Source organism: Pelophylax lessonae (assembly GCF_965119305.1).
Source record: "Pelophylax lessonae genome assembly, chromosome: 5".
Taxonomy (NCBI): domain Eukaryota; kingdom Metazoa; phylum Chordata; class Amphibia; order Anura; family Ranidae; genus Pelophylax; species Pelophylax lessonae.
This window is the reverse complement of record NC_138772.1, coordinates 180997112-181024512: the sequence shown is the minus strand read 5'-3', so window position 1 is coordinate 181024512 and position 27401 is coordinate 180997112. Positions and strand designations below refer to the sequence as shown.

At 42.7% G+C, this 27401-nt stretch overlaps 1 protein-coding gene across 1 annotated transcript; it reads left to right on the top strand.

The window, feature by feature from the left end:
• Positions 1 to 2407: 2407 nt before the first annotated feature.
• On the top strand, positions 2408 to 25600 carry CTNNB1 (catenin beta 1; the record flags this gene model as incomplete). The annotated part of the gene is made up of 15 exons (XM_082258150.1): positions 2408 to 2667; positions 14375 to 14426; positions 14844 to 15071; positions 15178 to 15431; positions 15642 to 15880; positions 16429 to 16630; positions 17053 to 17197; positions 19352 to 19455; positions 19550 to 19888; positions 20474 to 20632; positions 23333 to 23452; positions 23855 to 24005; positions 24357 to 24478; positions 24550 to 24610; positions 25392 to 25600. Exons 2-15 carry the CDS (start codon positions 14414 to 14416, stop codon positions 25598 to 25600), a joined length of 2346 nt encoding a protein of 781 aa, XP_082114276.1. The 5' UTR covers positions 2408 to 2667; positions 14375 to 14413.
• Between the last annotated feature and the right edge of the window lie 1801 nt (positions 25601 to 27401).

Genomic DNA, 27401 nt, shown 5'->3' with positions numbered 1-27401 from the left:
ATCGTCCAATCTTTTCACAAGCGTTATTTTTCGCCCGATTTTCGGATCGTGTGTACGGGCCATTAGAGCCAGCGGGGGACAACTGCAGAATAAAAGGTGAGAATAGATGTTTGTTTTTTATTATTATTATTATTCAGGATTTATGTTGGGCCATCAGTTTGCACAGCACTTCAGGCTGGGTTCACACTGAATTGGGATGTGGCTCGCAGCAGGGGGTCTAGTGTGTCCTTGTTCTCTGTTTCAGGGACAAGTCAGGCCTGAATTTTGACCTGAAACGGAGCCAAAGACGCACAGTACTCTTGTGCAATCTGCCCTGCAGCCGCCCCAGAGATGTGTGAACTGGCTCAATCGAGAGATGGTCACACTCTCCTGTCATATAAAATGGGTGCAGGGAAACCGCATTCAATTCGGATAAGTGTAAACCCAGCCTTACAATATAATGGGAGACAGTACAGTACAATACAATAAAATACAAGAGGGCCCTGCTCATAAGAGCTTACAATCTAGCAGGTTGGGGCAAGTGATACAAAAGGCTATAACTGTAGGGCAGGGGTGTCAAACTCCACTTTCATCGCGGGCCGCATCAGCATTATGGTTTCCCTCAAAGGGCCGGTTATATCTGTAAGATTAGATGTCCAGAGCACCCCACGCCCCCTTACACCCTTACATCAAAATGCACCCCCTTACCAGAGGGTGGATCTGGGAAGAAGTGCCGGGTCTGGAGGAGAATCAGAGGAGGGATAGAGTCAGCTTCCAGAGTCTGCTGAATGCTGAGACCAGGGGAGGCAGAGACAAGGTGGTGTTGCGGCTGCACAGAGAGGTGCAGGATCTGTAGGAGGAGTTCTGCCCTCCTCTCTGATGCGGACTGCTGAGGAGGAGGGGTGGCAAAGACGAGCCTTTCTGCAGCTGCACAGAGTACTGCAGGATCTGGCAAAGGAGTTCTGTCCTCTCTGCTACCGACTACAGAAAAAGGTGGGGGCAGAGACAAGGGGCCTGCCACAGCTGCATGAGAGGTGCGAGGGCCACATGAAATGGCCTGGGTGGCCGCATTCGGCCCGCGGGCCTTGTGTTTGACACCTGTGCTGTAGGGGATGAGCTGATGAAAGTAATAAAAGTTTACTTAGTTGGAGGCCTGATACGCTTCCCTGAAGAGATGAGTTTTCAGCAATTGCCTAAAGGCAGCCAGTGATGGCAAACCTTGGCACCCCAGATGTTTTGGAACTACATTTCCCATGATGCTCATGCACTCTGCAGTGTAGTTGAACATCATGGGAAATGTAGTTCCAAAACATCTGGAGTGCCAAGGTTCACCATCACTGGCTGAGATAGCCGGACAGATTGAGATAGAGAGTTCCAGAGGATGGGAGAAGCTCTGGAGAAGTCTTGGAGATGAACATGGGAGGAGGAGACAAGGGATCTTGACCCTCTTGAATTATATATATATATACATTTTATTTTTTCAAGTAAATGTCCACTTTAACTTTCTCCATGCGTCTTATCTTTGCACCATTTTATGAATACCTTCAGAAGTAGACGCCATACACTATGAGGTCTCACCGCAGCTCCATGTGGATGAATTAGGAGCTCCTTGTGGCAATCCATCCAATGATACACCCCACAATGTACAGTGACAGCAAGGAAGGAGGCTGTAGACAAGATGGCTGGGGTTACAGACAATGCTTGTTCTATGTGCAATCATTTGGAGTTGTGTGTGGACAAGGGAAAAAGTTTGTGTTGGTGTCGGAGGGGTTAATGTTCGTCCCCACCCCCCTCCCTCTTTGTTTCTGGCTCTGCCTCCCTCCAGCTCACATTCCAACCCGGGGGAAAGGTGCGTGAGCCGCATCACCAGTCTAGGATCACTCCGCTCTCCAATCCTGACAATGAGCGGCGGAGACAGCGCGCACCGTGCTCCTCCGCCCTTCACCTGAGAGGGAGAGAGTGCTGTGTGTGCGCGCGCACCGGGAACGTGCCTGTGGCTGCACTGTGTATGCCCAGCACTGCGCTATGTGAAACATATCACTTCCATCTTCTCACTACCACACACAGCTTCCTAAATAATACTTCTCGTTATGTGTCAGTAAGAACACGCCTTGTGTATGTGGAACACAGTGCAGCTACAATAGAATAGTGCTGGCTTCCTGCAGACGTATGAGCCGTTCTTTTTTTCCCTCGGCAGCCCCCCTTTCCTTCTCCGCTCTATAATATATTCATCCTACACCCGGACTGACCAACCTGTGCTTCAATTACCAGCGCTCAGCCGCAGGAAGCAAAGGTAGGCGGGACTATTTTTCGTATCACTCCGCCCTCCTCCGCCGCCGTGCTGTGTGTGTGGAAGGCAGGAGGCGGCGGCGGAAGGATACACGGAGCCGGCGAAGGGAGCTGCTATAAAACTAGAGTGTACGGCGCCATTTTAAGCCTGTGTGTCGCGGTGTGGAGAAGGGAGTGAAGGCGGAGGTGTGAGTGTGCGGCCGGGCGGACACGGGGGAGAGAAAAATAAAACCTGCGGACATTTTACTGCCAGACTGACGTACCTCTTCGGTACAGCACAACGCGAAACCTCACCCGTATAGGTGGAGCGGGGATTACGGAGAACGGGGGTTGGTGGCGGAGGAGGAGGCCAACACCGGACGACATTGTTTTATAACAGCGGAGCCTGGACAGCGCACGGTACGTATGCTGTGTATGTGGGGGAGGGGTCCGGTGTACTCGGTGCAGGGCGGACTCTTGTATAACGAGCAGCGTATGGGGCTCCTCCGATCTACAGCTTCCTGCTGGGGTCCTGCAGTGCGGAGGGTCGGCCTCTGGAGGGGGACCCTCTGCTGTCCGGGGATGGGGCTCTGTATAGAACTACATAACACTGATCTGCCCCGATCATCGGACTGCAGCCCACATCTCCTCCTCCTCCTGTGCTTGTGGGTCCCTCGCCCATCCTATAGTATATGGAAAACAGCCCAGGACTTCCTCCCAGGGAGGCCATCCATGCCCCTTCTATAAGGAGGACACCAACTACACTGTGTATTCTTGGTGCAATATCCTCTGATTGCTGACCAGTGACTATTTTTCTGACTATTGTGAAGTGCTGACCATGCCATCCATTTCCTGATTACCAGGTCCCTATTGTAGAGATATCTATTTACTGACATCTAACTCCTGATGTCCCGACTATAGAGATCTCTATTTACTGACATCTACCTTCTGATGTCCAGATCTCTATTTACTGACACCTACCTTCTGATGTCTGGATCATAGAGATCTATTTGTTAACATTTACTTCCTATAGACCAGGTCCAGATTGGAGATCTCTATTTACTGACATATACCTCCTGATGTCCAGATCATAGAGATCTCTATTTGCTAACATTTACTTCCTATAGACCAGGTCCAGATTGGAGATCTCTTATTTACTGACATATACCTCCTGATGTCCAGATCATAGAGATCTCTATTTGCTAACATTTACTTCCTATAGACCAGGTCATAGAGATCTCTATTTATTGCCCTCCTTGTCCTGATTACCAGATCATAGAGATCTCTATTTACTGACATCTATCTTCTAAAGACCAGGTCCAGATCGGAGATCTCTATTTACTGACATCTATCTTCTAAAGACCAGGTCCAGATCGGAGATCTCTATTTATTGACATCTGCCTCCTGATGTCCTGTTAATAGAGATCTCTAATTACTGACATCTGCCTCCTGATGACCAGGTCCAGATCAGAGATCCCCATTTATTGCCCTCCATGACCTGATTACCAGATCATAGAGATCTCTATTTACAAACATCTACCTCCTAAAGACCAGGTCCAGATCAGTGATCTCTATTTACTGACATCTACCTTCTGATGACCAGGTCCAGATCATGAAGATCTGTATTTACCACCATCTGTGTCCTGATTATTAGGTCCAGATCAGAGCTGTAGATCTGTATTTACTGACATCCACATCCTAAATACAGGGTGCAGATCATAGAGAAAGAGGATCTGTACTTGCATCTATGTCCCGTTTACCAGTCTTCGGATCCAGATCATAGATGGGGTATCAGTCTCTCAGCCGTGTGATAGATGGGGTATCAGTCTCTCAGCCATGTGATTTTAACATTTGAATTTTATTGGCAGATCACTTTTTGGATCCTTCTTGTCTGATAGCCTCTGGAGTGAACCATCAGCATCCTGCTAGCTGGCAATTTGTATAAAAAATAAACTCCCTCTACCTCTTTAGTTGTAGGGCTTGGCCCTTACTGACTGCTAACTTTTCCCCCTATTGTCTGCCAGAGGACTGTAATCCCATAGTCCTACTGAAACTCAGTGTTTTTTTTTTGTTTTTTTTTTATGGCTTTGTCTAGGGCGGAGGTGCAGACAAGTCAGGATATCCCTCCTCCCCCTTCCCTTATATAGAGTTTCTTCTCAAACTGATAGAGTAGACTCCAGGCTTTTGTCTTTGGAATCACTGTGGAGTTATCTTTGGAATGTATATGGAGGGATGTTCGATGGGAACAAAACTGAAAAAATTTTAGACTTGTCCTTGGTGCAACAATTGCCTTGAAGCTTGGTGTGGAAATTCCCCAGTCTGAAGACAGAAGAAGCCGTAGATGTGGTGTTGTATGCGGTTACTAGATGCAGAGAAGTTGGGTGTTGGTGCTACGTGACGCTTTAGAGAAACTTGTGTGTATTCAGATTTGTGAGTTTCAGGTCAGTAGTGGAGTTCACTGGCTGGGTTGATGCACTGATTTGTGTGCAGTTTTAGTTCATAGGTAAATGCTTGTCTAGAAAACATCAGCCATCTATGCAGCTTTAAAGAGCACATATTGTTGGGATAAGCTGCAAAGTTCCAGCGTACTCGGATATCAAGGGTTCCCTTGTTTGCCATCCATTTTCCTCTGGGCAGGAAGTGTTCTAATTGCATTGGAGCAAGAGTTCAGTAAGCTATAGTTCACCAAAAATGCCTGCTAAGACTGCCTGTTTTTACAGCTGCCCCACACCCTCCAACATTTAATAGAACTAGCAGCTCTCTACCTGGATTATTAAAATTGATTTGGTATAAATGCTATTTTCTTTGCCCTGGTTGTACATGCATTTGGATCTGGCCAGGTGTTTTTTTCTCATATTTTATCAGTAGTATCGTCTCTGGCTGTTGCAGATTACCTGTTTGGGATAATTGGGGTGCGTAGCTGGCAAGTATTCAGCTACAGTTGATTTGCTTGCAGTGTAGAAAACTGCTTATGTGAGCAAATGTGAAATTCCATTCCTGACTGCTGAGAATGCAGGGAGACTCAAAACCCCATTGTGTGTCTTGCACAACGCTGTAGCCTGCTAGAAAAAAAATGCAGCTGAATGTTTGTCAAACCTAGTAGTTATGGTATTTGGTTGCCTTTAATTTGTTTTAACTCTTTGCTCTCAAACTCTGAAGGCGTTCTTGTGTTCAACATAGTAGGTAAATGTTTTGGTCTTCTACCTGAAAAGGTAATTGTCCTTGGCAGATTGCCATAAACAGTACTTTTTGATCAGTTATTAGGCTTGTGTTGACATTTGTCTGCATAACATCCGGTGCTTTGCATTGGCTGAAATATGTGGTAAAGTATGTCTGGTTGGGTTGCTTTTATACCAACAGCCCACCCAACTTGGTTTCTGGTATATTCTGTGATCTCTAAAATTTGCACTGCAGGTTCCTGAATTTATTTTTTTTTCCCTTTTAGCCAAATTTTCCCAGATGTATCTTTCCACATTACTGAAAGTGGACTATAAAGGGCCATACACACTAAGATTTTCTGAAGACTTTTTCCTTCAGATTTACCTTTTCTATGTAGTGCCAAGGGCCTGCCAGATTGCATACAATTGAAAGTGTTTAGGTTTGGCCTCATATTATCTGGTTTTGGTAAATCTAAAGGAAAAAGTCTTCAGAAAATCTTAGTGTGTATGGCCCATTAGTTTGTCAGAGCTTTGACAGATGAGATTCTGTGGCTGTGCTGTTAATGTACCTGACCCACTGATTGTAAAGATTTTATTACACTTCAAAATGTATGGAACAAATCGCTGGAAAGAGTTCTGTTAGGATTTCGTTGAGCACTGGAGTTGTTACATTTAGAAACCAACTTGTCTGCCTGTGATTAGTGTGGCATTTTAGGGAAGTATTGTTAATGAGACAAGTTTTCTACTTCAGTCAGTGGTTCTCATGCTCTTTCCCACCAACAGTTGTTTAGACACAGATACTCAGTGGTGGTTCACTTTGGTTCCTGTGTGTACAGGGCCTGGATGCTTGAATAATCATTTTGTCTTTATCTGTAGCCTAATCGGATTCTAGGATTGCATGTGGTTACCAGTGGGGTTTTTGGGTTAGTGTTTTTATGCCATTTACTATCATTTACAGCAGACCTGTATGGCAGGCAATACAATGGCTTGGTATTTGGCACTTGCACTGTCTAGCATTCTCATCTTGTGTTTATTTCCTTCTATTGCTGCAAACTTGGCCCTATTATGGGTCTTCTTGAATTATAGTAATAAACTTGAGTAAACTTTCTTGTAGGTTAATGTAAAGATTGAAGAAACTGTTGCTGACCCTTTTGAAATCCTAGGTTCCTGGCTGGTATAAATACATTTTTATTACACTGACCAAACCGCTAGGTTGTTGGCTTGTTTTTGGATTCAAGGATGATGCCTTTTTAGATTGTTCTTTCCCTCTCAGATTAGAAGCTTACATAACTTTCAAGTAATGTATACATTTTTGTCCTGGTGTAGTAGATTATACTTTTAATATTTTTTCTTTTTTTTTTTAACTGCTTCTGGCATATATTTATTTACTACAAGCACGTCCATTTTGGTGTTGTGCAATAAAAAATAACTGCATAGAAGTAGTTACATTTTGTTAGAGATTTTAACTGCCTTATGTAGCCCCGGTGTCATGGGTAGGAACTGAATGGATTGGACTCTGGTAGCCCCGGTGTCATGGGTAGGAACTGAATGGATTGGACTCTGGTAGCCCCAGTGTCATGGGTAGGAACTGAATGGATTGGACTCGGGTAGCCCCGGTGTCATGGGTAGGAACTGAATGGGTTGGACTCTGGTAGCCCCGGTGTCATGGGTAGGAACTGAATGGATTGGACTCTGGTAGCCCCAGTGTCATGGGTAGGAACTGAATGGATTGGACTCGGGTAGCCCCGGTGTCATGGGTAGTAACTGAATGGATTGGACTCTGGTAGCCCCGGTGTCATGGGTAGGAACTGAATGGATTGGACTCTGGTAGCCCCGGTGTCATGGGTAGGAACTGAATGGATTGGACTCGGGTAGCCCCGGTGTCATGGGTAGGAACTGAATGGATTGGACTCTGGTAGCCCCGGTGTCATGGGTAGGAACTGAATGGGTTGGACTCTGGTAGCCCCAGTGTCATGGGTAGGAACTGAATGGGTTGGACTCTGGTAGCCCCGGTGTCATGGGTAGGAACTGAATGGATTGGACTCTGCAAGTACCGTAGTTTCAAAATGCCATATTCTGTGTAATGTTTGTGGCTGCTTGCTATTCGAATTCTGGTGCTTAGTTTTTAACTTGAGCACAGTAGTGACAACCAAACATTCAGCTTTCTTTTTAGAATTGCTTCCATCATGAGAACGGACTGCTATGAGTATTGTCTCTACTACTTTTTCGTACATTCATCGAATGTACCGTTTTCTGCCAAGTTACTGTATAAACTTTCAAGTTAAAATGTCTGTACTGCAGGTGGGATCCCCCCTTGGCTAGAAAAAGTGCTAGCTATGCATGAGCAGAGTTTGGGGGCTGACTTTTCTGGAAGCATACATTAGTTGCCATGTTTCCAACTTGCACTACTGCATACAATTTCCAGACTTCTCCAGTATAGCAAGATTTGATATCTGATTCAGATTTGTTAGACATCCTGTTATCGCTAGCCTTTAGATGTTTGAACACAACTGCCAAATAGAACTAGTGAAATGGAAAATTGTTCAGTTGCATTGGTAAATTGTCTAGTTTGGACCACTAGCTGGTTTAAAAGAGCAGATGTTACACACGTGTAGATTTCCTTCATATCCTTTGCCAATAACCAGTAAATTGGGGGAGTAATAACTTTGCATATGCAGATAATTTTGTTTCATCCATACACACAATGAACCATCAGTGGGATGCGTGGCTTAATGTGTAGATGTGACCAACGGCTTTGGCATCTGTATTGCCTTTTGAGCATATCTTGGGTTGTTGGCGTGACTAAAATTTCCTGTTTTGGCAACCAGCGTGCTGCCTTTGGAAGTTTAATCATTACCTTACTCTGTATGCCTGATGGTGCTTTACATTTTGTTTCAGCTGTAAGCTAAACCTATATGCTAGACCAGATAGCAGAGTTTCTCTGTAGTGATTTTGTTTGTCACAAACCGCATACAGATAGCTGTGTTGTATCGGCATTCTTAAAAACTGTATGCTGGAATAAGGGAGTAACTGAACTACTTAATACTGAGATCTGAATTTTTGAATGTTTGTTTATTACTGTTGCATGGAACACATTTTTTGGGTGAATTTATTTTTTTATTAAGAGTTTCATTAAAGCTATCGATTCACTTCTGCAATGAATGCTTTACTCTTAAATGCAGGTATATGGGTATTGCATTATCACACCGTTAATATAGGGCCTATCCAAGAAGCAAGAATGTTTCATAGGAGAATGTGGGTTTTGGGGTTCTAGTCTCCAGATTTCAGGAAACAAAGCATTTAGACCCAAAACCATAAATGTTATATATGGCAACTTGCCAGTGCTTGGATATGGTGGCTGCATGAGTTCTTGGAGTGCCCCGAATGAAGAGAGAATACCGCTCAGGCTAGTCAAAGTCCATGATTCAAGGTGGGTGCTGAACCTCAGCTAGCCACCAGGAGAAGCATGAAAGGGGAAAATGGGTCGCACACCACCACGGAATCCAATGAAGAGAAGTTCTTTATTCACATAGATGGTACAAGGTACAGCAGCGTAGGACAGATGCGTGTCACATGACTGCTACATGCTTGTTCAAAACAGAGTGCCTCCACTCCCTGGATGAAGCAGCCCAGGGGTGCCTTTGGAGAGCAGCATTGTCAGTCTGGGGGGATTGGATGTACAGATTTAAAAATACGCTAACAAATTGAAGCCAAGCTCAAACTAATACTTCATAAGCAGTTCAGCAAACACAATTTTTTCTTTTTTGGGGTTAAAGGTTTTGCAGAAATAAAAGCTGAACATTGTAAGCACCCGGTCAGCAGTATAGTCTCTCAACCCTCTGACTGCTACACCTGCAGGACAGCTTTTTCTCTTGCAAAACAGACTTATGGCTTGATCACCAGGTGAAAATAGTCAAAAGAAAAATGCAGCCATCGCATCTTAAAACTGGTACGCTGCAATAGGTTTGGGTTTAATACCGCTTTTAAGGATTTTATCACAAAGGCCCTGAAAGTGGGAGCTCATTGGTTTTTCTCACTATGAAAGGAATAAATTAAATTGAATTGCGCCTTGGACAGTTTTCAGCCACATGTAAACTGTTTGTGTGCATAGATTGCATATGGTCAGTTGTCAAGCAGGCGTTGCATTTTTTTTCAAAACTGGTAAATGGGAGTGGTCAGGATTTTTTCCAACATGGGTTACAGGTTACAAGAGCGGATGTAACCGAGGAGATGGGATATTGGTTCTAGATCCATACCCAAAGTACTGTATTCCGCACCTGGAAATTGTAAATGGGCTTTCTCTAACTTGTGGTCTTGTAAAATTATCATGGCTACTTTTTTTTTTTTTTTTTTTTTTTTTTTTATGGCTTTCTGAAGGCTTCTAAATGCGAAATGGAGCCCAGCATTTATGCTGCACCACTCAAAGGAGCTTTGTTTTAATGTTTGCTTCTCTAGTAAATGGCAGTGTGTGTTTGTGGTGGGTTTTTGCTTTATTATACACAAGGTGTACAGATGGCAACACTGCATTTAAATTGCACAGCATTTAAACAAAGGTTGGATACTCTTAAAATTTAGCAGTGAGGCAGCTGTATAAACATACCATAGAATAAAGGCGGGGATGGGGCAGATTATGCAATTTTTTTTTTTTCTTCCCTAACCTGTGGTTGCAGGGAAAAATTGCTCGTGGAAACGCAGTCAGTGTGGATGAGGGGAATCCTTTCTGTGGAGCTATTGTGGTGAGCCTTATTGCTGGGAGAACACTGAATACTAATCGTTGCCATATCTACTGGCAGTAATCCCATGCTAAAAATACCACATGGTGGCTGTACCCAAATCAATCCAATTGGTCTGCCCAAAGATCTGTGCTTAAACGGCAAAGATTTTGATGCTTGAGTCGCCTAAACCCATGGAGAGTTCATCCAACAGCGGAGCCTGAACTTTGTGGGATTGGCCTATACAGAACATGTGCATAGCATTGTAGGTTTAAATTGTCAGCCCCTGTGCATCAATCCAGCTGGCCCATATTCTATAAAATGTTTGGAGACCACTTCAGCTGAAATGTCAATTTGTGTATAGGTAGAATCCTGTTAATTGTCACTGCCTATGTGTATCGTAAGAGTAGGAAGCTTCAATTTTAGCCATCTACCTTTTCTGTATAGAAAATAACTTGCCAGCCATGGTATGCTATACCCATTAGCATGATTAATGGGTCCATTCCCATTTTTAGTCGTGTTTATGGTGTCAGCTGCCCTATCCCTCTAAAAGATCTGAAGTGGGACAAACCCATACCATGTGGGTGAAGGTGTCTTTTTTGCCCATTGGCGTTGGAAGCTTGTTGTAAGGACTTGAGTTGTATAATCAGGTCTCTAGCAAAAAGATGTTGTTGCAAACCTTCATCCCAGCCCCTTCATTAGGACAGGTAAAAACTCCTTCCGCTTCGGAAGGAGATTGCAGCCTAATGCCTCGTACACGCGCAACGATTATCGGCCGACCGATCGTCCCGTCTTTTGTTCAGAGTGGTGTTTTGTTGGTTGGAATGTGCCTAGACTGCACACGAATTTTCTCGGCCAACAAAAATCTACTTCAGAAGTGATGTCATGTGCTGGTTTACTTTCCGTGTGGTCTTTCTTCTCTGAGCATGCCCAGTCTTGCTCATCAGATTTTTGTCTGCCGAAATCTGTACTGACTGACGGAAAATCGGCCGTTGTGTTGACGGCCAACAAATTTTATAGCCTGCTTACCAGATTTTTCTCGGCTGAGAGTCGGTTGTTGGCCAAAAATTCCCGGCCAACTATCGATGCGTGTGTACGAGGCATAAGGCTCCATGCACACTGGCCTTAAACACCGTTCACTTGGTAGGCAAAAAAAAGCTCCACATAGAGCGTTCTTTTGTACGCAAGTTCAGTGGGGTTTGTTTTCTGCCAGAAAGCTCAATCAAATGCAAACCAGAAGGGTTTTCCTGTCTCTAACATTGAGCTTAAGATATGCCTCTAATGGTAATGTCACGGACACATAGAACAACATTCAGCTGCTTCTACAGGCAACAGTGTGCATGGACCCTAAGGGTCATGGTGCTAATCTGAAGTAGGGTTTTTATTTCTCAGTAATGAGAATCCCAATTCAGTCAATTTCTTGGTTACTTAACTTCAAACATCTTGGATTTGTATGGGCTCTTTGACTTCAGCGAGCAGTCTGAGCATTTTGAATACCTGTGTTTTTATAAATTGTTGGCCTATATGGTAGAAAAATTCTATTGTACTAAATGTTGGAGTTGAAAATCTGTTTTTCCTGGCCAATTAAGTGACCATCATAGATGTTCTAACGGGGATCTCCATACTATGGCCCTCCCAACTGTTGCGGAACGAATTGTCCAATGAAGCATTTTTAAACTGACATTCACAGACGTGACTAGGCATGATGGGAATTGGAAGTTTCTAAACTGGAGGGCCATAGTTTGGAGACTCCTGTAAAGTGCACATCCTTGCTGATCAACCTACCTGAAAGTGCTTCTGCTTTGTTCACTCAGTTTTAGTAAAGCTGAGCCCCCAATCCCCCCCCCCCCCGACATCTGTGACCTTTTTTACTTTTTTTTTTTTTTTTTTTTTTTTTCTGCTCCGTTAACCATGGCAGGAATTGAGGGGAAACCTCTTTTCTTCTACAAATACACAGCGACAATATCATCACACCATTTTCGGCTCTCAGAGGAGTCTTTGCTTTGCTTAGGCTGGCCATACACTATACAAGCTTCTTGTTCAACTTTCCTTTAGATTTACCAAAACCATGTAATATAGGGTCAAACCTAAACTCTTTCAATTTGTATGCAATCAGGCAGGCCCTTGCACTACATAGTTTAAGGTAAATCTAAAGGAAATTGAATAAGAAAATTGTATAGTGTATGGCCAGCCTTATTTTGCACTTTCCCTGTTGTCTAAACTGGGAAACCAAAGTAATGCTGTCTAAAGAGGGTTTTACCCTTTTGTGGAACTTCACCAAAAAGGTCGTTTTTATTAAAGGCCCGTACACACGATAAGAAAATCTGTAGGGAAAATTCATCTGTCCGACCGATCTGCCGATTTTCAGATTGTTAGTATGGTGCTTTCAACAGCCGACTCCGACTTTTTCGGCTGACAAAATCCTGATGTGCAGGCTATATAATTTTTGTCGTCCGTAATACAACGTCTCATTAGTACAGATTTCAACGGAAAAAAAATCTTAAGAGCAAGACTAGGCATGCTCAGAGAAACGAAAGAAACACATACAAAGCAATCCAACACATGACATCACTTCTGAAGTAGAATTCTGTCGTACGGGAAAATTCGTATGAAAATAACCTTCACTTTCCACATCAGACTAGCATGCCACAAAAAACAGACCGTTCGATAATCTGATCGCGTGTGTACGGGGCTTTAGTCTGCTTCTACAGTATTTGTAGCTGCTAACTTTTTTTTTGTTTTCCCTCTAGGGTAATCTGGTAAGGTTGGTTGAACTAAAATCTGATCTGATTCACCTATCCACAGATTGGATGGGGAGAATGTTCTGCCAGCAGGGAAATAAATTTTCAGCAGGCTGGTTGTACAGAAACTGATTGGTATAGATCAACTTCTACAGCGCCCATATGTGGATACACTGAATACAATACCTAAGCTACTACTGGTGATGCTATCCTAGGCTGAAAACCAGTTCTTGTGGCTGGGATGTGCAGTCCCTCAGTACTTTTACCATTTATAAGCCAGCATCTCTGATTCAGACATTGACAATCTTTTATTGGATACACAAGTACATCCAATAAAATGATGCCAAGTGTTTGGCCCCTGTGGCCTTACTCAGAATCCGAGTAGGGCAACAGTGGTCAAAACATGTGGGCATTGTTTTACTGGATGTACTTGTGTAGCCAGTAACATTTTCAACTTTTTGTCAACCAAGTTGCAGGCTTGTAAATCTTTAAAGTGCCTATAAATAGAAATTCATATGGTCCCTGCTGAACTGACTTTTTTTTTTTAATCCATCTATAGGCAGTTTTACTCTAGAGCTAGCCTTTAAAGTCTTGATGCATGGGCTTTATAATTGGTGTAGTGGTCAGAGATCACTGCCTTGGTTTCTGGCATGTCAGCTGCATCCCAGTAGATGGGGAGAGCAAGAAAAGCATGCAGGAAATTTCAGTATGGGTGTAAAGCAAGAAAATGTGCTTGTATATCAAGGATTATTAATATAAATAGTGTAGGCTGACTTCTTACAATTTCTTCCTGTCTTTGAATGTGCCATTATCAACCTTTGGCTCTTAGCTGAAGTGTCAAGCTAAAAAAGAAAAACTTTACTAAATGGGAGTAAATGAGGTGTGACCTCTCCTCAGTCTACATAGGTTTAAATAGTCTTAAAAAACTTATTTCTTGCACTTCTGTTTCTCTTGCAAGCCTGCACTGTAGATATATATCACCTGCCACAGCCATGGGGGTCATGCTGGGTTTTTAACTTTTGATAAAGAATAAAACTTGCCTGAGAGCTTGGACCATAGGTTGAGATCTCTCTCCAGCTTGGATTTAATTGGGTAATCCTCAGGGCCTGCATATATTAAAGGGGAAGATGGATTGCCGTTATTTGCGTTTTATTTAAATTTTTAAATCCAGTAGGGTTTAAACTTCCATGGATCCTTTTTATCTGTTCAGCAACACTTTCCTATGAGATTAATGTTCTTAAAGTCAAGTTTGCTCACTGTGGGGTGTGCACATATTTGGGGGTAAGGTGTATTGAATAGACCAAAGATAAAAATTGACAGACAATGTTCCCACAAGTGTTCCCCAATTGTGTGGATTTAGTAACAAATTGTTTTCAGCAGCCTTCAGTAAATGTGTATTTCAAAGAATTGTGTTTAGACGCTAGTAAGATGTGGTGCACTGTTAACATTCCTGTATCTGTCTGCTTGCATTTTCATAGAATAGCTCTGTATTAATTATGTCTTTGTTGCATTTCAGGCTCTTTGAAGCACAACAGTGGTTGCTGAACACTGAACCATGGCTACTCAAGGTAAATTTTGTGATAAAGGGACTATTGGTCTGCACAGCCCATACATCTTTGGAGTGAAGAACCAGAGTGGTTCACACAATAGTTTTGGCCTTCAAGGGATTATATTTTAGAGATTTTGGCACTTTGCCAGACCCTTGATTGGGTTTGTGCAGTTGACTAAAGATGGGTTGCACTATACATTTTGAGAAGATTTGTTGACTGGTCTTTATAATTTTATAGAGTTTTTTTTTTTTTTTTTTTTTTTTGATTTGATTTTTATATGGCATGTTTAAGTCTTCCCTTTCATATCTAGTGTAATCGGTCTGCTAGATGTTGCATTTTATGAGCGCACGCTACTTCCAGCACTTGATAAAATGGTGACCTGTAATCAGAAGTTTTGATGTGTGCTTTAATAGGGTAATTTTTATTTTATTTTAGCTGACCTAATGGAACTAGACATGGCGATGGAGCCAGATCGCAAAGCAGCAGTCAGCCACTGGCAGCAACAGTCTTATCTAGATTCTGGCATTCATTCTGGAGCCACAACTACTGCTCCATCTCTGAGTGGCAAAGGAAATCCAGATGATGAAGATGTGGATACATCCCAAGTACTCTATGAATGGGAGCAGGGGTTTTCACAGCCTTTCACTCAAGATCAAGTATCTGGTAAGCATTTATATTGGAAAAATGTATGTGGTAGCAATGTTATGGAAAAAACTTTCATTTTTTTATATATTCTATTTTTTTTTTTTTTTTATCCCCTCCACACCAGATATTGATGGGCAGTTTGCAATGACCAGAGCTCAGAGAGTTCGGGCTGCTATGTTTCCTGAAACCCTAGATGAAGGCATGCAAATTCCATCCACACAGTTTGATTCTGCTCATCCCACAAACGTGCAGCGCTTGGCTGAACCTTCACAGATGCTCAAACATGCCGTGGTGAACTTGATAAACTACCAAGATGATGCTGAGCTTGCAACCCGTGCTATCCCAGAGCTAACCAAACTACTCAATGATGAGGACCAGGTATGATTTAAAGTTGTCCAAACTTTTTAATCCATTGCAGCTTTATTAAATTTAGGATGTTCAAACACCATTTCTAATCTAGCTAGCATCGGGTTATTGATTTGGTTTAGCTTATTGGAATGGAACGTCTGGTGTTTCTAAATTGCAGAAGCAGGCATGGTTTTAAACGTGTTTTTATTCAAACCTGTGTTTTTTTTTTATTTCCCCAAGGTTGTCGTCAACAAGGCTGCAGTTATGGTTCATCAGCTTTCCAAGAAAGAAGCCTCACGCCATGCCATCATGCGCTCTCCACAGATGGTGTCTGCAATTGTGCGCACAATGCAAAACACAAATGATGTTGAAACAGCGCGGTGTACTGCTGGAACTCTCCACAACCTTTCTCACCACCGTGAGGGCTTATTGGCCATCTTTAAATCTGGAGGCATTCCTGCTTTGGTCAAAATGCTTGGGTAGGTGTACTAGTTCTATGAAGGATTGATTTGACATCGGTTTTATTTTTTTTTTTCATTAGCTTAATGTAATCCATATTCAAGACTAAGGCATTGCATATGACCTTTCTTAAAATGATCTGCACAAACTCAAGCTGTTTGGGTTGGGCCAGAAGATGCATTGGTATTTTTGCTTTACGATTTGAGATGCATGATATTGCAGAGCAGTGGGCAATCGATCGCTGCAGCATAAGAATCCCTGGACTCGCCATCATATGTCCTCTCAAAACTTTGGGGGAGGGAGATCTGTAAACAAGGGAATCAGTGCTTACTCATACAAACAACCCTTTCATTGCCAGTAATGGGTGATTTGCTGGAAGTCTATGGCAGGTTACTAGTTCAATTGTACTTTAATGGTCTATGTTGAGAGGACTTGTGTTAATGTTGAGACATAGTTATTACTAGATTATCTGATTAGTTAGGCAGTTCAGATGTGCATTCATTGTAGTGAAGAACCTTGATTTGCATGATTAATTTCAAAATTTTCTAATGCTGTGCATGACTTGCAGGTCACCGGTGGACTCTGTGCTGTTCTATGCCATCACAACTCTGCACAATCTGCTTTTGCATCAAGAAGGCGCCAAAATGGCTGTCCGTTTGGCTGGTGGTCTTCAGAAAATGGTTGCTTTGCTGAACAAAACAAATGTAAAATTTCTAGCCATTACTACAGACTGTCTTCAGATATTGGCCTATGGAAATCAAGAAAGCAAGGTAGGTCTATCTATAATTGTTATCCAACTTGGGAATTGCAGAATGGCAGCAGATGTAAGGTAAAGTTTTTTGTGTAAATAGCAGGTGCCAAACTTGAGGCAGAGCTCCATCGAACAATTGTGGGAAATTCCACCCTCCCCCCCCCCCCCCCCCCCCCAAAAAAAAAATTCTACAAAATCGATGGTTTGTTCCAACCATCTTTTCTCTGCACCAAAAAAATTAATCCCATGGTGTTTTTGGGTTTATATTTTTATTTTCCTTCTCATTTGCAGTATTGATGGAGAGCTGTTGCTTAACACTAGTATGAAGCAAACAATCTGCTTCCATAATAGTTCTTGCATCAGGGCAGTCTGTGTGGGCATGTAATTCCATTCTAGTCACTTTTTTAATGAAGAGTAACAAACTTTTTTATTTCCTCACAGTTGATTATCCTTGCAAGTGGGGGACCTCAAGCCCTGGTGACAATAATGCGCACTTACAGTTATGAGAAACTTCTGTGGACCACAAGCCGTGTACTCAAGGTTCTTTCTGTATGCTCCAGCAATAAGCCTGCTATTGTTGAAGCTGGTGAGTGTTTTTGCATTTAAATCTAATGTGGCAAATTTCCTTTTGTAAGAGGGGGGGGGGGGGAAATGCCTTTTTCTCTTTCGTTCATTGACGGACACAGCTCCTGATATTCATACCCATTGGGTTATACTGCCCCCTACAGGAGTAGGACACTAGGAAAAATTCTGACTACACCCATGGGCAGTCCTAGGGGGTATACGCCCTCTTCGCTATAGCCACTCAGTGGGGTTTTTATTTTTCCTCTGCCTAGTGAGAAGTAAGGACCCTAGTTCCTTGCTGTGATCTTTGGTCCTGGCAAAAGTTTTTTTTTTTTTTTTGATGGGCAAATGCTCCTTATGCATGAAGGTACCGGGAGTGGGAGGATGTCTTTGCTCGTTTCCAGACCGTGGACTTCCCTGGTACAAGACAAGTGGGTCCGTGAAGTCATTTAGTCCGGCTACAAGAGCGAGTTTCGCTCTTGTCCCCTAGCAAGGTTTTTCCCTTCCAACTGGCACCCTGTTCCTTCAAGGGGTGATTGTCCCGGTTCTGACTTCGGCACATTTACAGGGTTTTTACTCAAACCTGTTCCTTCACCTGGAAGGAAGGCAAAGTGCATCCAAACCTGGACCTCAAGGCGCTGAACTGCTTTGGGCACAGATGCCAGTTGGGTAGGCGTCCTCAGCAAGCATTCTGCTTGGGATCTGGAGGAGTCCAGACTACCAATCAATGTCCTGGAACTCCAAGCGATCAGACTCTGTATGGATCATTGGACCGATGGTCTAGTGTGCATTCAATCACAATGCCACAGCCTAATGCCTGGTGCGTACCTTTCTTCAGGGTGGCTGACAGTGCAGGCTCTGTTGCAGCCTTGGGAACTTAATTTGGTGCTTTCAGCTCTGCAGAAGCCTCCTTTTGAAAATATTCAGGAGATTCCCCTGCTTACGCTGTCCCGGAAGGTGGCCTTTAGTGGCCATTACTTCTGCACGCAGGGTGTCACGACTGGCTATGTTCTGTCGTTCACCTAGCCTGATTTACAGGGATAATGTGGTTCTTCACCCATGTCCGTCATTCCAGAGGTTGGCTCTAATTTTTTTCATTTGAATGAAGACATTGTGTTGCCTTCCCGGTGTCCAGGCCTAAACCACCGAAAGAAGATAGATAGATAGATAGATAGATAGATAGACAGACATCTTCCCCTAGTTTGTAGACGCAATAACTTTTGCGCAAACCAATAAATACTTAATTGGGATTTTTTTTATAGCAAAAGTATGTAGTGGAATACAAACTGGCCTAAAATGATGAGTTTTTTTTAATTTTTTTTTTTTTTTTTTTTCTTTGTCCGTTAAATTAACACAGTGCCGGATCGCAAAAGATGACCTGATCATTAAGGGGGTAAAATCTTCCAGTCCAGAAGTGGTTAATATGGGTGTGAGATTTGGCAAACTTTTTGTATGTCAATCTTCTACAAAACACGTGTTGCAAATGCTTAGAACATTACCCAAGGGGTGTGTTTCGTTTTTTAAAAAAAAAAAATTGCTAATTACTCACAAAGTTCAAAGAAACATGCAAACCATTTTCGATCAACCAATGTGGCAATGAGTGGACAAAACTGTAGGCGATGTCTGCAAGCTGACTTGACCCATCCCTTTCCTCAGCTCCCAGGAGGTGTGTGTATTAAACTTTGGGAATGTACCAGGTGTTTGAGCCCCCCCCCCCCCCCGTGTTTTTTTTTTTTGTTGTATATTGCTTGATTCCCGTGTCCGTGGAGGACTGGGATGCTGTTCTAGAGTAAATCTAGATCAGGGTTTGTGTGGTGTTGGGGCACCCTTAAATTCTGCACATCTGGAGGCACCCCATTCCGAAAATGTAAAAAATAATTGGTTTTACGAAACGCAGCAACATCCAACACGGACACAGCGTTAAAGGTGATTTATCCTTCCAAAGCAAATGCATTTTTGCTCACTGGCACTGACCAGTCCATTTTTTTTTTTCCTGGTATTGGTGTCCATTACAATGTAAAAGTACTTCAGGTTGCCAGTCACTGCACCTAAAAGAAATGTATCCAAATTGCTTAAAAAGCCATAGGGGGGTGGTGAGGGGGAGGAGGTGGTAATGTGCATGTTCCGATAAAATTCGTTTCAAATGTGTAAAAATTTTTTTTTTTCTTTTTGGTAGGTGGTATGCAAGCTTTGGGGTTGCACCTCACAGACCCAAGCCAACGTCTTGTTCAAAATTGCCTCTGGACTCTAAGAAATCTTTCAGATGCTGCAACGAAGCAGGTGTGTGTGGGTTTTTTTTTTTTTTTTCTTTTTCCCCATGTAGTTTGGATAACTGACCTATAATTCACTTTTTTTTTTTTTTTCCCCTCTGCAGGAGGGAATGGAAGGCCTTCTAGGAACCCTTGTTCAACTTCTTGGCTCAGATGATATCAATGTTGTAACTTGTGCAGCTGGTATACTGTCAAACCTCACATGTAACAATTACAAAAACAAAATGATGGTCTGCCAAGTTGGTGGTATTGAAGCCCTGGTTCGCACAGTTCTTCGTGCTGGGGATAGGGAAGATATTACTGAACCTGCTATATGTGCTCTTCGTCACCTAACCAGCAGACATCAGGAAGCTGAGATGGCGCAAAATGCTGTTCGCCTCCACTATGGACTACCAGTAGTTGTTAAGCTATTACATCCGCCTTCTCACTGGCCGTTAATCAAGGTAAATTTTTTTTTTTTTTTTTTGCTTAATCCTTTGGGTCCTGCACACTAGCTTAAAAATTGCTGCTTCCTCAGTTGGGTTTGCCTGTAGAAGTAGCTCAGTTATCCTAGGTGTCACGCACATTAGGACAATGTAGAGGTGTATTTTGAGGTCAATGTTTGGATGCCGGAAAACCTGGCATGCGTCTTTTTTTTTTTATTTTTTTTTTATTTTTTTTTTTCTGCCAGAAAGCCCCAAACTTGCCTAAAACCTGTGTGTGTGTGTATGTGTGTGTGTGTGTGTGTGTGTGTATATATATGTGTGTGTATATATATATATATATATATATATATATATATATATATATATATATATATATATATATATATATATATATATATATATATATATATATATATATATATATATATATATGCTCAGTGTTTTTCTGCCAAGGGAACAAGGTTTTTTGCTTTAAGCCCAATGTGCATGGGGCCTAAATTGTGTGTGGTGTCTTGACTAATGGTCAGCTTTCCAATAAAGGCTTGTAGACTTGATGAATGTTACCTAAGGTACTGCATATTTAACAGGTTTTATTTTCTTTAGGCCACTGTGGGGTTAATACGTAATCTGGCTCTTTGCCCAGCTAATCATGCACCTCTACGGGAACAAGGTGCTATTCCAAGACTGGTCCAATTGTTGGTTCGTGCACACCAAGACACACAGCGCCGCACATCCATGGGTGGAACACAGCAACAATTTGTGGTAAGATGTTGGTGCTTATTCTAATATTATACTTTTTTTTTTTTTTTTTTTATTGCCCCTCCTTGGATGGGTGGGGTTCCATGACTTTATAGCATTTTGGGCTAAAAGGCAGTTGCTCTAGTTTTGTGAACAGTGGGTAATCGGACCAAATTGGGAAACTGTCTGCACTATCCCGGTTACCTGTGTCTGAATAGTCATTTCGTGCTAAATGCCATGTTTGACTGACTTGATCTATGAAAATGTGCTACTTGCTGTACTTATCGCTAAGGCAAGTTGAAACTTTTTTAAATTCCCTTTGGTTCTCTGTCCCTGCTTTAAAGGACGGGCATGTCAAAAAAAAAAACCACAGCAAGCATAACAAGTATCTTCTTCTGGTAGTACACCTAGACAATTTTGCTTTGTCCTATTTAGGACACTCCACTGGTTTGATTTGATTTCCTGGCTTTTATTGAGCAAAAGGGGTTTTTTCCTTTGATCAGAAATGACTCCATTCGCAAGGTAGTGCTTTGATTTTCAATCAAATGCGAGTTGAAGGCAATTTTTTTTGGCGTCAACTACACAATTTTTTAATCGGTTCGCTCATATGGAATGTTGCGAAAAGCTGTTGGAAAGACTCAAAATGGTTATAGTTAAGTGTGTAGCTTTTTAAAGTTTTTTTATAGTTTAAAATAAACCTCCCTAAGCCCTCAGTATATTAAACTTGCTGGTTTTAAAGACCGTTCTGTCTTTGACCTTCTCGATTCAATGCTGTCCCATCTGCAGCAGCTCTTCTCCCTGCCCACACAGGCTTGGCAAACTTTATCAGCGCTCCTCCCCGTCCTGACCTGGAAGCGACGTGCAAGTCACTTCTGGATCCCCTTTCTTTCCTGGGGGAAGAATCTCAGATCACAGTGCTTTAGTCATTAGAGAACTGATGGGACATCCGGTTGTCTCTGGATATTTTAGAGGAAAATGTAAAGGTTCATCCCAAGCACAATCCCTCCCCTAAATGTGACTGGCTCTCACGTTTGATGTTGGCTAAATCTACAGTATCTCACAAATGAATACACCCCTCACATTTTTGTAAATTATCTTTTCATGTGACAAAAATAACATGCTACAAATGTGTAAGTGACTGTACAGCTTGTGTGGCCATGCAGACCAATTTCATGCAGTGTGCAGCGTATGGTCTGAGCACTGACAGGCTGACCCTCCACCCCATTCAACCTTTGCAGCACTCGTACATCTATTTACCAGAGACAACCTCTGGATTTGACGTGGAGCACATGCACTCGCGTCTTTGGTCGACCATGGCGAGGCCTGCTTGAGTGGAACCTGTCTTGTCAATCGCCGTATGGTCTTGGAAACTGTGCTGCAGCTCAGTTTCAGGGTCTTGGCAATCTGCTCTTTAGCCTAGGCCATCCTTTAAGCAGTGGTTCTCAACTCCTGTCAGGACCCACTAACAGGCCAGATTTTCAGTATTACCTTGGGAGATGCAGACCAGAGTACTGCAATCGCTGAGTGAAATGCATCACGGGTGATATAATTTGCTAGTTATCTTGCAAACCTGGCTTGTTAGTGGGCCCTGAGGACCAGAGTTGAGAACCACTGGTAGAGTGGAGGAACAATTATTCATGCACATTGGACATTTCACTTAGGGGTGTGCTCACTTTTGTTGCCTGCGGTTTAGACGTTAATGGCTGTGTTTTTAGGGGACAGCAAATTTACTGTTATATAAGCTGTACACACTACTTTACACTGTAGCAAAGTGACATTCTTCAAGGTTGTCGCATGAAAAAATATTTACAAAAATGTGAGGGGTATAATCACGTGAGATACTGTAATTAGCGTTATCTCCTTATTAGATATCAAGCTGGGTAGTTTTATTGCATTTGTGTGCCCCCCCCTAAGATCACTTTAGAGTGGGGTTTTTTCCCCCTCTTACCCATAATGGGGGGGGGGGGGGTCATTTCCCACAGCGGGTATCGCTGTAAGAAAAGCATGGGGGGGCTCGCCCACACGCAGCCTTATTTCAACCAAAAAGACTGATTTCTTGTTGTGTTTAGTCTGTTTTGACATGTCCTCCAGCTTACTAACAGACCACTGTACATGTTGAATCACGCCTGATAGCAGGTACAATGCTTTAAAGGCCTGGAAAAAATGCATATATTCTTCTGCAAAGACGTGCATTATTTTTCATTTATAGAAAACGGGAATTTGTAAGTACTGTTCCTAAATTAGCCACAAAATATCTATACTAAAATTTTTTAAAAAAACCTATTACAAAGTTTCCCCAGATGTAAGTGGGGGTCTTATTTATTTTTTACACCCCATTGTCCGCTCATTCAAAGACCTTTCTCTCATCATCCCACCAATTTAAAAATGCAGATAAGTGCATAGGCCCCCCCCCCCCCCCCCCCCCAAAGTGAGCACAAAAGGCATTCAGACTTCAAACCAAGTATGTTGTCCAGAGTTCTAATCTAAAGGTTTTGTTTCAGGCGTAGCATTAGTGGCTTCTGGCCACCCAGAGCAGCATTCTGCTCCACTGGTGGGAAGGCTTCTCTGATATTCAGTGTAGCATTCGTTGCTCCAGTATTCCCCAATTGATCCCATGTTGCCTAACTTTTTGGGATGTTGACACAATTAAGATGCATTTGTATGAAATTTCTTTCATTACTTTTTTGAAAAGCAGGGTTTTATTTTACTTTTTGCTTTTTACAGGAGGGTGTGCGTATGGAAGAAATTGTTGAAGGCTGCACAGGAGCCCTACACATCCTTGCACGTGATGTACACAACAGAATTGTGATCAGAGGCTTAAATACCATTCCATTGTTTGTACAGGTAAGTGGGACCATTGGTGGTTCACCCTTGGGGTCCTTTCACACAGGCGTTCTGCCCAGGGGACTATGCTTTGCTCAGTGGGGATCAATCCGCAGGTCTGCTCACTGTGCAGTGACGGACATGTCAAAGACCCGCTCTCCTCTGTGGGGGGGAGATTGGATGAAAACGGACTACCTGTCCGTCTTCATCCAATCCACCAAACGGATGGAAGATGGGGTTACCATCTGTCTGGATTTCAAACATGTCACTGCTGGCATCTGCTACCCCATATTGGTAAATGGAGCATCCAATCAGGTCCACCTTAAACTGACAGGCGGACCTGATTGGAAAGCCCATGTGACAGGGGCCTAAATGTTGCTTAATTGGGTTTAAAAGGCTGAACTTCTTTTTCTTTCCTCCTAGCTGTTGTACTCTCCTATTGAAAACATCCAGAGAGTTGCAGCTGGTGTGCTTTGTGAGTTGGCCCAGGACAAGGAGGCTGCAGAAGCTATTGAAGCTGAAGGAGCTACAGCACCACTTACAGAGCTGCTTCATTCACGAAATGAGGGTGTTGGTAAGATATATTTTTTTCATTTGGGTCTTGAGCTCTTCACCAATGTGGTACATGTTTTACAGTTCAAGCTATGGCTTACAATTTAGAAGCTGAAGCTGACGTTGAGACTTTGTGTCACACTACCCAAAAGTTTCTACTTTGTGTAATAGTGATCTACTTTGAGTATAGCCTTTAAACCAATAGACCTCAAAATCGGGTGCCTCCTATGTCGCCAAATAGTCAATCCTAAAGTTAGAGGTTAGACCAGTGGTAAACTGATTCAATAATGCACAACCCCATCTGAAATTGCAATAAGACTTGACTGTACAAGTTAATTGAGGTTTTTCTAATAACTTTATTCCCTTTTGACAGCAACATATGCAGCAGCTGTGCTGTTCCGTATGTCTGAAGACAAACCTCAGGACTACAAGAAGCGGTTGTCTGTTGAACTGACCAGCTCTCTGTTCAGGACTGAGCCCATGCCTTGGAATGAGGTTAGCTCTTTTTCATATATTTTGTGAATCTGATTTGGAGTCCCTTACTAAACCTCTTTCTTCCTTCTCAGGCTGGAGATCTTGGTGTAGATATTTGTGCCCCAGGAGAGCCTCTTGGATACAGACAAGATGGTGAGTTTCACTTTATAAGTTACAAATGTGTAAGCTGCCTAAAACTTGAAGGGAGGGAAAGGTTACCTCTACTGCTTGGTAGTACATGCCAGGGGTCAGGCCCATTCTCCATTCTGGCATGTATGGTCCAAAGGTGCTTGGGTGTGCAATGCCTTGCTTTATGGGCCACTTAAATATCAGATGGGTTCACTGGGCAAAGATCTGATGCTAACAAGTGTGCAGCTACAAATGTTTTTTTTTTTTTTGTGATCAGGATTAGATCTTTATATTAAAAAAGAATAGCGCGCAAATGCAAAAGAAATAACTACCAAATCTGAAGACAATCCATAAATAAAAATGGGGGTTTGGTCCCACCATATGGCCATATCGTGCTCAAGCCCACTACTGCGTCAAAGTACCCCATTATCAGTGGGTCCTACACTATCCATGAAAAAGAGATGAATCCAGCCTAACCCTTGGAGATAATACTCCTTGCTGGGAAGGATGTGCAAATGCACTACAGGGGACTCCTACTATATCCACTAGATGGTGGACACTGAGTACAGGTGTGTGTGTGGGGGGGGTGGGGAGGGTTGCTCAACCTCGATAGTCTGGTCAGACCGAATACATAATAAACAGGCAAAAAATTAGATCTTTGTTGGTATCAACAGACATGTCTGACACCTGCCGCTCCATAGAGGAGACTGTAGGGTCTGCCTGAAACTACAGCTCAGGAATTGATATCCTTTATGCTTTCAGTGTTTGAGGTTTTGTTTTTTTTTGTTTTTTTTTTTTCTTGAAGATCCAAGTTACAGATCTTTCCATGCTGGAGGATATGGGCAAGATGCAATGGGAATGGACCCAATGATGGACCATGACATGGGAGGTCATCATCCAGGAGCAGAGTACCCAGTTGATGGACTGCCAGACTTAGGCCATGCTCAGGATCTTATGGATGGACTTCCACCAGGTGACAGCAATCAGCTGGCCTGGTTTGACACTGACTTGTAAATTATATATATTTTCGGTGAGTATTACCGCTAATGTTTGTATATATTTAGCAGAATTCAAGTTTAAGGCCCCTTTCACACAGGCTTTCCGATTAGGTCCGCCTGTCAGGTTTTTTTTTTTTTTGGCTATCCTGATCGAATGCTCCATGCAGCGGATGTCAGCGGAGACATCTCCGCTGACACCTGCTGCTATCAGATCCGTGACATCTAGACGGATGGAAACCCTATTTTCCATCCATCTGGAGGATCAGACAGCTTAGTCTCTGCAAAGTAAGTGGAGATGGAGCAGTCAACCACCTGCTCAGCAGGGATCGGCAGATCGATCCCCGCTAAACAAAACTGAGTCCGTCGGGCGCACCGCTCGTGTGAAAGGACCCTAACTGGCAACGCTATACAGCTAGAACACATGCATGCATTCTAATGCTAAATTATAAAACTCCAAAAATATTTTTCATAAATTTAAAAAATATAAAATGGTCCCCTGCATGCACAAATGACCTATATGGGATAACCCAGATGTTTAATGTCCACTAATGGACATGTTGCTGCTACTTGAGTTATAACGACAATCAAATACCAATTTAACAGCTGAAAAAGGCATTAATAGTGCAAACACAACAAGGTCAAAAGTCAGACGCTCATCCACAACAGACATCCGCCAGCAAAATATTGTAATCCATCAAAAATCCATATCCTTGATCTTCTCTAAATGGATGTAAAAGTAATCCAGGAAAGAATCAAGATCCCAGGTGTGCAGCTTGAAGGAATACACCTCACCCTCCAAACAATTAGTGTCTCAATCCAGAGAAAATGGCAACTCCACCAGTCTGTGACGCCTATCCACTCTTGGAAAGGCTTAAGCGTAGCTACTAATCGCCAACAGGGGCACTGGATCCTACTGCTCACTCCTGGTCCTGATTCGACCGCCTCGGGACTTATTTTGGAATATAATTCTGGATATAGGAAAAATCCTTTTCTCCTCCCCTTGCGCACAAACGGTACACTCAGGATAAAAGAGAATTGCCGCAATAGTGTGATTGTTTTCATAAAAACTCACTTAAGTTTCCTATATCATTACACTCACAAGTATAGTGAATCTTAAAACGGCATGATTGGCAAGATTGCAGATTAACTGACAGACACACTGGGGGTCTCCTCACCCTCTCGGAGCGGTCGATCCGTCACTGCTGATCACTTTCAGTTGCCATATGGTCACGTCCTGAAGCTTTTCATCATTTCGGTCTTTGTCAAAGGGGTGTCTAATGCTAGTTGGACTAGCATTCTAATGCTAGTTAAAACTCTATGGCACCCCAGCATGTCTCCTAGTAGTGTTTTGCGAGGTCCTATTCTGTCAGTGTGCTTGCTTTGTGATACAGCATTGTTCAGTATTGTCAATTCTGTTCACAGCAAAATGCTGGTTGAGAATGCAACATATACAAGGAAGATAGTTCAGTTTGGCTGCATAAACTCCTCATATCAAATGCATTTCTCTTTATAGTTTTACTGTTACAAAACATATCTTGAGATGCATGTGACGAAGTATCATTTTATTGGTGCTATTAGAACATTTCTGTATATTAAACATGTAAATGGTGGTAGATGTCTTGCACAAAACTGGTTTTGCCCTCTGCCATTTGGCCAAGAGGTGTTTTTCTTCAGGTTTCAAAACCGAACTAGAGTACTAGACTTTTGTGTTTAGTGCAGTCTTGTCCACTCTGCAGACACCAGGGTTTGTTTATAAAGATGTCCTCTGTCTTCTGTCTTGGGATACCTAATTAACTATAGTAACTTAGTTATTTTAC